At 36.7% G+C, this 10,668-nt stretch overlaps 1 protein-coding gene across 1 annotated transcript in view; it reads right to left on the bottom strand.

Annotated features, from left to right (window-relative positions):
- LOC132859445 (nuclear factor 7, ovary-like) overlaps window positions 1-9,191 on the bottom strand; it is a 16,124-nt gene extending 6,933 nt beyond the window's left edge. The window contains exons 1-7 of the mRNA XM_060890191.1: window positions 9,038-9,191; window positions 8,628-8,714; window positions 5,526-6,007; window positions 5,168-5,401; window positions 4,909-5,071; window positions 4,733-4,768; window positions 15-421 (exon numbers count right to left, since the gene is read on the bottom strand). Of these exons, the coding sequence (XP_060746174.1) occupies window positions 15-421; window positions 4,733-4,768; window positions 4,909-5,071; window positions 5,168-5,401; window positions 5,526-6,007; window positions 8,628-8,691 (1,386 nt within the window). The 5' untranslated portion in view covers window positions 8,692-8,714; window positions 9,038-9,191. The remainder of the gene's footprint in view (window positions 1-14; window positions 422-4,732; window positions 4,769-4,908; window positions 5,072-5,167; window positions 5,402-5,525; window positions 6,008-8,627; window positions 8,715-9,037) is intronic.
- Between the last annotated feature and the right edge of the window lie 1,477 nt (window positions 9,192-10,668).

The raw sequence follows: 10,668 nt of genomic DNA on the forward strand, positions 1-10,668 counted from the left end.
AATCTGGACTTCACATCATAAAAGGAGACCAGACCCTCCTCATAGTCCACAAACACCCCCACAACCTCCACCTTCTCTCTCAGTCTGAGGGAGACATAGGGACCTTCACAAGCCTCATACTGATTCTCATTCCTCAGTAACACAGTCCAGAATCCATTCTGAGGAGTCAGTGTAATCTTCCCCTTCCTGTTAATGTTCTCTCTCGCGACTCCTAATGTCCAGCCAGTTTTCCCTCTGACCTGCACCTCATAATAAAATCTCCCTGAGGAGAAACCCTGCTTTCCCTGAACACAGATATACCGATACAACCTCTGTGGTGTATCAGGGAGATTCTGTCTTTTGTCTCCATGTGTCACTTGTTTTCCATCGGCAGACAGGATGAGTTCAGGATGAGCTGCATCAGGATCCAGAGTCACATCCACTGAGAGAAACACAGTGTGTGATATGAGTAAACATGTAAAAAATATTACATCATCATCCAGTGGATCATATTCATTATTGATTTATAAAAGAATTTGTAGAAGATTTTTTAAATTTTATTTCATTAAAATTTCAAAAATACAGTTTATAATAGGAGTCTGTTACAGATACGAAATATAAAAAAGTTCCTTCTGAAATTTTAGTGATTAATTTGTGTTTGTAATTTTTGTTTTTCAGGAAATACACAGAAAGAGTCACAGAACATGAGAGAAAAACATTTGAGGTAAAAAATGTGTCTCTAGTGATAAATATCTGGTAGGTTTTACATTTAGAAATAAAACATGGGACTCAAGTGATTGAGAGAAACTGTGTGTTTTTATAGTCGTTTTAAACTGTATGATTATAAATCTTTCAGCCTTCTTTGTCCAGCAAAACAACAACATTCCCCTCTGATAGACAAAGAGTTTTATACTCATCACTTTTCCACATACACGGTGTAACAAATCATTCAGAATCATTCATTATTTCCACACAATGTTTTACTAACATCTAGAATCTTTCATTTCTACAAGTGAAGCTGAATTCAATCCAATCATAAAGCTGAACAGTGAAGGGGAAAGAACAGGGATTTACTCCAAGTTGTGGAATTTGGACTCAAACCTTTGGGGGTTTATTTAATGTCAGGACACAAAACAGTTATTTTGAAAATCTGAATTATAAAATATGAATCTCTGAACATCTAAAAAATGTAAATTAAATGTTAAATCTAAATTTTAACTCCTGCACATGGATTCACATAACTTCTCATTACATAAGAGCATTTTGATATGGAAAGTAAAATTAAAAGTATCTAGTGTAACGTTTACTTCCAGTTAGCTGTCATCAACAATAATGTCTCTGCACTAGAGCTTCTACCAGTTACTTTATAAAAAAATAATTTCTCCTGTCTTTATGTGACTCATACTATTTAAGGTTTTACAAATCATCACGTTTAATAAATAGATTTGGTGTGAATGAATTTGCTTCCAGACATTTTTTACATTAAAATAAATTAATTGAAATAAAATTAGATACAAGCGATACCGGGGTCAAGCCGATCAGATGCGCTCAGAACATGTCGCTGATGAACCATACCAAGTTTCGTAGCGATATGGCATTGCATTGGTAAAATACCGAACTTAACGTGAAAATTCAAAATGTGTGTGTGTAAGTGTGTGTAGGTGTGAGTGTTTGTGTAAGTGTGTGTGTAAGTGTGAGAGTGTGTGAGTGAGTGAATGTGTGTGTGTAAGTGTGAGTGTGTAAGTGTGAGTGTGTGTAAGTGTGTGTATGTGTGTGTGTGTAAGTGTGTGTGAGTGAGTGTGTAACTGTGAGTGTGTGTATGTGAGTGTGCGAGTGTGAGTAAGTGTGCGAGTGTGAATGAGTGTGTGTGTGTGTGTGTAAATGTGTGTGTGTGTGTGTTCCTCGTATGTGAAAACATACTTTGCAATAAAGTGTGTGTGTGAGTGTGTCTGTGTGAGTGTGCATGTGTGTGTGTGTCTGTGTGTGTGTGTGTGTGTGTGTGTGTGTGTGTGTGTGTGTAAATGTGTGTGTATGTGAATATGTGTGTGAGTAAGTGAGTGTACGAGTGTGGAAACTTGGTATGTTTCATCAGCGACATGTTCTGAGCGCATCTGATCGGCTTGACCCCGTGTGTGTGTGTGTGTGTGTGTGTGTGTGAGTGTGTGTGTGTGTGTGTCTCTGTGTGTTTGTGTGCATGTCTGTGTGTCTGTGTGTGTGTGAGAGTGTGTGTGAGTGTGTGTGTGAGTGTGAGTGTGTGAGTGTGTGTGTCTGTGTGTGTATGTGTGTCAATGTGTGTGTCAGTGTGTGTGTGTGTGTTCCTCGTATGTGAAAACATACTTGACAATAAAGTGTGTGTGTGTGCGTGTGTGTGTGTGTGTGTGTGAGTGTGTGTGTGTGTGAGTGTGTCTGTGTGAGTGTGTCTGTGTGAGTGTGTGTGTGTGTGTGTGAGAGAGAGTGTGTGTGCGAGTGTGTGTGTGTGTGTGAGAGAGTGTGTGTGTGTAAATGTGTGTTTATGTGAGTGTGTGTGTGTGTGAGTATGTGAGTGTGCGAGTGTGTGTGTAAATGTGTGTAAGTGTGTGTGTTCCTCATCTGTGTGAGTGTGTGTGTCTGTGTGAGTGTGAGTGTCTGTGTGTGTCTGTGTGAGTGTCTGTGTGTGTGTGTGAGAGGGTGTGTGTGTGTGTGAATGTGATTGTAACAATTGTAAATTGTTAATTTGTTTTGGGATTTGTTAATGTGTTTTCGGATTTGTTAATGTGTTTTCGGATTTGTTAATGTGTTTTGGGATTTGTTAATTTGTTTTCGGATTTGTTAATGTGTTTTCGGATTTGTTAATGTGTTTTCGGATTTGTTAATGTGTTTTGGGATTTGTTAATTTGTTTTCGGATTTGTTAATGTGTTTTCGGATTTGTTCATTTGTTTTGCACTTCCCGGCCACCGTACAGGGTCCTTACAGGGCCCCAAAACGTTCGGACTGTGAGGAGCCAGTTTTACTAAAATGTCAATAACTCAAGAACTAAATGAGGTATCAACACCAAACTTGGGACACATGTGAAAGAGGTCAAACTGTGGTCACAGTTCAAAAACCGTGGCGATTGGCCACTTGTTGGCGCTATAACGGAAAAATCACTAAAAACAGCCATTTTTAATGGCTTCGCGCTTGAACCCTAATAATAAAAATCAGAACGAATACAATAGGGTTCCGCGCTTCGCGCTTGAACCCTAATAAGAAAACTAACGATAACAATAGGGGTCTATGCCCCTTCGGGGCTTGACCCCTAATTATACAGAGCATAAGTCCAAATGAAGGCAGTCTGTAACTGATTAAAACATATACAGTAAACATCATTTATTTATTTATTTATTTATTTATTTGTTTGTTATTTGGTGTTATTTCTTTGGGGCAGTGGTAGTTAAAGTGGTTAAGTCTCTGTGTTGATGAGCAGAGGATTGGGGTTAAAGCTGCCCCTGCTGGGCCCCTGAGCGAAAGGCCCTCTGCTCCAGAGGTGCTGCTTCTTCTTATAGTGAGATTTGAACATTTTACTATGTATATGATGAAGACAGAGGAGAATCTACACCCCTGGTTTCTGCCCCTGGGACACCAGTGGATTTTCCTAGAGTCTGTACTTCTGAACTTACTGTAGCTTGTTCAAATACATAATGCCTTGTTTCTGTGTTTTGTGAGAATAAAATGATCCATATGAATTCAGTGAAATGTTGATGAGCTTGACATGTATTGTGTTACCTGATAGCATACTGAATAATCACATTTTAAATGTTTCCTCTCAAGTTTGTTAGTTATTTGTTTGTTTTGTAGAGTTTTACACTAAAAGGTAGACGTCTGGGTAAATGATGAAGATTGAAGAAATCATAACTCACACCACCATAAGCAGATATACTCATTCACACACACACACACACACACACACACACATTTCCAAACTCTCTCTCTCTCTCTGTCATTAGTGAGAACATATGGAGATTTTCCTGATTCTGATGAAAAATATAAAATATTTTCCTTTTGCATCTTTACTTTAGTGATATATTTGTGTTTGTGATTTTTATCACTCAGGAAAGACAGAAAGAGACACAGAACATAAGAGAAACACATTTAAAGAAAAATCTTGATACAGATGGACAAAATAGTTCAGTAATTGTCTCTATACAGTAAACTGTGTCTGTAGTTTAGGTCTGAAAAACACAGGCCTGAATTTCTACATGTTTTCTTTAACTGGTACAAAAAAATATTTTATCAAAGACACTTGTTTAGGGTGTCAGTTAGTGTTAGTGTAAAAAATATATTTTTGTAGAATACATTCATGACTTTTATGTTCAAGTTTATCTGTAAATGACAGAAACACTGTATGGTGTAAAAACTCTTTTCTAACTGCATGACTTTGAAACTCTCACCTTTTGGACAGCATAAAGATTACATTTACCACTGATAGTCAAAGAAATCCATCTTTTATCATGCAGTTCAAAAGGTATAAAATTAATCTCTGTACAAATATACATCTGTTCCTGCATTATTTTATTAGTGAAATGTAAGAAGATGATCAGTGTTTCTAAAGTAGAAAAGGGTTTAAGGGCTTTAGTGCATGACAGTAATAAGGAGCTATAGTGAGGAGGATAATGAGACACTTTAATACTCCTTTTATCTGGAGAGATCTACAGATGAAAATAAGTCTGCTGATGCAGTGGTGTAATGCTGATATGTACATTTTAATATGAGAGGAAATCAGAAAGCTCACTGTACCTGCATACTGCTGAATCCTCTTCAGTTCTGTGGAAACTAATTACAACAAAACATCACTGTCATTAGATTTCAGATCAGTTATTGGTATTTAATATTTAGATTTTGCAAAACATCTACTTTAGTCTATTATTAGAGACTTTTTTTTATCAAATCTAAAGTACAAAATAATTTCTCACCTGTTTTCTTTAACTTGTCATTGAGTGATTTAGTGAGTTTCACATTCAGAGACTGCTGAAGCTGAGACAGAGCTGTCCTCACAGTGTCCACACTCACATCAGTGTTAATGCTGATCTCAGTCCAGTTCTTGGTGTGTGGAGGGCTGCACATGGAGGAGTAAATCTACAGTAGAGCAGGAGAGAGGAGAAATCCCTCAGCATGGTTAGTGTTGTTCTGTGATGTTCTGCATTGTCAGTGAGCAGAGAGAGGAACACTGACCTGTAGGAGGTGGAGATGCTCCTCAGTGTGTGAGAGCCGCTCCAGCTCAGTGTCTCTCCTCTTTAGCACACTGATTTCCTGCTCCAGCTCTTTAATGAGTCCTTCAGCCTTCCTCTCTGCTGCTTTCTGCTTCTCCTCCATCATCTCCGGCAGCTCAGCCTGACTTCTCTCAATGGAGCGAATCAGAGCAATGAAGACTTCAACACTGTCTGCTTTCTCTTTCGCTGTGCTTCTCTAAAGGAGGAACACATTTTCACTTCCATCAGATAACACTGATAGTGAACTTTGTTCATTTCTACAAACAAGAATAAAACTACTGAATCTATCAGATATTAACTCATGTCATGTTTGTACACACTTTGCTTTGTTCTACTGAGTGTTTGATCTCTTTTATCTTCTTCAGTCGGTCCTGAACTCTCTCATGTTTCTGGCATATGTTGGCCTCCAGGTTCTCCACAGGGTTTATTAGTTTGTGTTTCTTAAGTTTTGGAACATGATAATGTGGCTCTAAATGAATTTTACAGAAACTCAGTCCACAATCCAGACAGGATTTTAGGGCCTTCAGCTTCTCTCCACTGCAGGCATCACAAAGAACCTCAGGTGCCTTCTTGAAGTTTTCTGCAACCTCTCTCAGTGTTGTATTAATCTTCAGTTTAGGTCTCTTGGTGAATTTCTTGTTACATAATGGACAGTGACAGTGTTGACTCTTGTCCCAGCACTGTGTAAGGCAGCTCTTACAGAGGTTGTGTCCACACGGAGTGGTGACTGGATCAGTGAACACATCCACACAGATCGGACACAGCAGCAGATCAGACAGGAGACTGCTGGAGTCATGAGAAACTAGAAAAGAAAATGTTACACATTGTTGATAAATGGTGTAAATAGACTGCATCTGTAGTTTAGGTGTGAAAATCACAGACCAGAATGTCTACAAGTTTTCCTAAACTGTGTAAAGGCACTTGTTGGGGTGTCAGTTATTGTTAGTGTAAAAATGTTATTTTTGTAGAATAGATTTATGACTATTTCAGTGAAAAATGGTTGCCATCTGACATCATTGATTGAACATCAGCTCTGTTTGGATGATGAGAGGATGCAGAGTTTATTTAAACAGCATTGTCCTGCTAGTTGTGTGTGGGTGGTTGGGTGGGTGCTGGTGTGGTTAGTTGTGTGAGAGAGTGAGCTGTTTTTGGGAGGTGCTTTAAATCTCTCCCAGAAGTTTGTATTTACTGTTTAGTGATTGTACTTTGATTGAGTTTGTTTGATATTTTGTTATTCTTTCTGTTGTTGGAATTGACATCTCTGTAACAGGAAGTTTTTCTTTTGGTTGTAAGTTAATATTTGTTACAGTTTTTCATTCTTTATTTGTTCAGTTCTATTGTTAATTTGGAGAGGGGTTAGTAGGGAAGGGGTGCCATTTCTTTTGGATCTTGTTTTCTCCTGTTTATGTTAGTAATGGAGTTAGTGTATTGTGTTGTAATCTTTGTTTTTTATTTTCTTTTGTAGCTTATTTAGTTTCTCCCTAAATGAGTTAGATGGGTTCTGCTTATTGTTTTGTCCTGATCCCCCTCTTGAATTCTTCAAACCCTCCTGCACTTCATGTTTGGGAATAAATGAGCTTTGTTCATTTTGACTTGGTTGTATAGTGACATTCTTTTTTGTGACAGGATTGGGGTTGAGTTGTAAATGTAAAGTTGTAAAGTTGAGTTGGGAATGTAACGAAGTGTCACTGCCGAGCGCCAACAATAACACATTTTTACTCAACAAAGTGACACATTTTTCAGCCTGTAGTTTCATGTTAATGTTCATTTACAGATTCCTAGATTATTAATCTTTTATAAGTATTAGACTTTTAGACATCAATGTGTATTTAAAATGTTGTGTTCTACATTGTTTGGTGTTACGTTATACATTTTGAAGTTATTTAGTGTTGCAAGGTTTTGTTAAATGAAGTTTGTAATAATCATTATCAATATTCAAGATGAATATTACATATAACACATTATTGTGATGTAATATTTTACTATGAAAGCTGTCTGACCTTCTGTGCATGTGACTAGAAGTTCTTTGTGACTATAAATTGTTATTACCAGAGAGAATTTGTGTACAATATTATAGGGTTCAGGAGCTGGAGACGTGATGGTGAGACTCAGGCTCATAAACAACTTAGGAAGACCTTGGTAAGATCCTGATCAGTAGATGATCGAGCGTTGTGCATCTAGCCAATGATTGCTGATGTTTTCCTTTCTTCTGTTGTCTGCCTATAAATCATTCCTATATAACCTCAGTGTAATAAATGTTCTAGGCCCTTCCTCTCTCATGATACACGAGGAGCGCTGGGTCCTGCTGTGCAGCAGCACAAATACATTGTGAACCTTTTTACTCATGCTCGTTCTGAACAGTGTGCTATTTTTATTTTCTCAAAAACTTCCACAACAATAATCAGTCACAGATTTTGCTAAATATATTATTTGGTAACTATTTTACATCTTTCTTTAACAGTTTCTATGTATTTGTTATTATTTGTATATTTTATGTTTAGTTTCTACAGACATTTATCTCAGTTACATAGAGACAATTTTCAGGGAGTTTTTCATGATGCTTGTTTTCAAGGTTTTGTTTTTTTTAATCATTTAAATTTGAATCAATCACCCTGATTACCAACTCACCATAATTATATTCCCCGCTTCATATCTACAAGTACTGCATTATCAGAACTGTCAGTCATCACATTATCTGTGTATGTTACACACACTACTGCTGCTGCATATTGTTATTAGCACTACCATGCACTTCTCCCACTTTATGTACAGTACATAACTGACCAGTCACATATTCTGTATTATATTTAATAGTCATACTGTCTATATTGTATCACATTGTCTGCATTTTCTTGTACAGTCTGTATTGTCCTGTCTTGTGTAGTATAATGTTATGTCTGTACTTTTGAGAGTCACAAACAGCTGGAACCAAGTTCCCTGTGTGTGTCAACACCCTTGGCCAATAAACCTGATTCTGATTCTGATTCATTTTTCTGCCTTTCAGTGTCAGTGAAATAAATTAATATCCACATATTAAAATAGCAAACAAAACATTTCACTTTTATATATCTATGCAAATAAATACAAACTATAAAGAAAATAAATAAAACAATAATAAATAATATAATTCTAATGAGGTCTTATTTATTTCTTACATTTCATTAAATATTCTTTATTGAATTACATATTGAATTTATAACTAATAAAGTAATATAAATCCTCCATAGTTACAGGATCAGTGTAAATAAATGTCTTTCTAAGATGTTTGTGTATTATAACACAACTCTTATACTTGTTACATAAGGCAGTTAAGACAATTAAGCCATTCACTGAGATCATTTTATAACAATATAGATTATAATAGTGACAGTACTTCATTAAAACATACAGAAAACTAATCATGCATAAACTGTATAACTTACATAATTCTGGTTCTTCCATGTTCCTCCTTTTTCTGCCTTCTGTTTGTGATGAAGATTCAGCCATTTACTTTCTCCTGTGTTTTTAACCTTTACAGTAAGAAATCAAATCATTCAGTCCACACATGTAACAGTATGAGGTTTTACTGATTAGTCTGTTTAACTCACTTATGTCTGTCTGCAGTGTTAAACCTAATCTACTGTCCTGTCCTGTGTAGTATAATGTTATGTTAAAGTTCCTTGTGTGTCAACACCCTTGGCCACTAAACCTGATTCTGATTCTGATACTGATTCGTTTTTCTGCCTTTCAGTGTCAGTGAAATTAATTAATATACAAATAATAAAATAGCAAACAAAACACTTGTATATACTGTATCTATGCAAATAAATACAAATTATAAAGTGTAGCTGACCCCATCCTAATGACGAGCAAAACTTTACTGATGGTCTTAATGAAGTTTTATTGAGCCTTGATAACTCCAACAGATCACAGTAAGAGCTTATGCCCTTTAGGGGGGTGTTAACAAAAATATAAAACTTTAGAGCTGAGAACCGTAGTGCTGTGATGCTTTTCACAACCGTGAAAAAACCGTGACTGCAATGGGTGCTGCCGCTTTTCAAAATAAGAGTCCCCTATTTATATCAAAATTGAACAACATCCAAAAACTCAAAATATGGCAAAATGTTATTTAAACAAATGAAATTTATAATAAAAGAAAATATTCAAATACGTCTGATACCCTCCCACCAAATGTCTCCATGTCTCTTAAATATGAATAATTTCCATTTATGTTTCTTTAACCTTTGTGTGTTTTGGAGATATATAAAGTCCACATGTAAATCAGTTCATTCTGATTCTAATAGCAAAACCAACTTTTGAGCTGGCCTTTCTACCATTGATATCTTATTTATCCGTTCTCCTTTCTTGGACAATTTCCTGTCACCAAGTATTAATTCAATCCAATCTGTGAATATGTGGCCAACTTTACTTAAGATGCCGAGGCGCTTTTTTCCTTCTCGATAGGTGAGTAAGGTTGGTTTTGCTTTGTTACACAGAACTAATATATGCCTTTGTCCTTTGCATGATTATGCTTGTGTGTCATTTTTGCTTGTTTGTTTATCTGCAATCGTATTGTTCTTCCCTTCAGCTATGATAAAGACACATTTCTTTCCATTAGTTGTCTGGGTTACGTATGTATGTGTGGGCGGAGCTATCGATACAGGGGTGGGACCCATTTGGGTTAGGGGCGTGTTTGTTTTGGTGATTTCAAATGTCAATGTTGGCTTTCAAAAATCGGGAGACCCTTGGCCTGTTTCAGAAAGCAGGTTAAGTGAAATCTCTGAGTATGTTAACCCTGAAATGAGGGAAACTCTGGCTTTTCCGTTTCAGAAAGGGAGGTATGTTAAAGCCGAGAAAGCAGGTTAAGTCAAGTCCGTTTCTGAAAAAGAGGTAACTTATACTCAGAGTCAGTTACCATAGTAACTTACTCTGTGAACCTAACCTGGGGCGGTTCGGTTGCACTAAAGCTGGATTAGGGGGCAGTAGGATGTTATGGTATAAATTACCATGGAGATTTATTCTGTGGAGCTAGCCTGCTCCAGACCAGGCTAAGTTCTAGGATCTATTTAATCTCATCCCTTATATCAGTCAGCAGTCACCACAAACGGAAAACAATAGTTATTCCACTGCCCACTATACATTGTTATCACATATAACTAGACCCACTGTCATTATTTAAACGTTTGTGATCATTAATTTCAATCATTTTGGATAAATGATGATTTTTAGATGATGTTGCTATCATTAGATAATTTACAGTTTCCCATAGACTATAAGGCTATATATAAAATGCTAGGGCCACAGAGGAAAAAAAAGAATATTCACAGACTTTGAGAATGAAGTCTTTTAATAATATTGTAACCCGTTGTTTTAGAGGAGGACGGTACTCTCCCCAGTTACGGGGTAAGGCCAAATACACATTTTTACCACAAACCCAATACCAATCGTCAGCCCTGAGTAGTGTTCCGGTGTCAGATGGATGAA

Source organism: Tachysurus vachellii, chromosome 16, assembly GCF_030014155.1.
Source record: "Tachysurus vachellii isolate PV-2020 chromosome 16, HZAU_Pvac_v1, whole genome shotgun sequence".
NCBI lineage: Eukaryota > Metazoa > Chordata > Actinopteri > Siluriformes > Bagridae > Tachysurus > Tachysurus vachellii.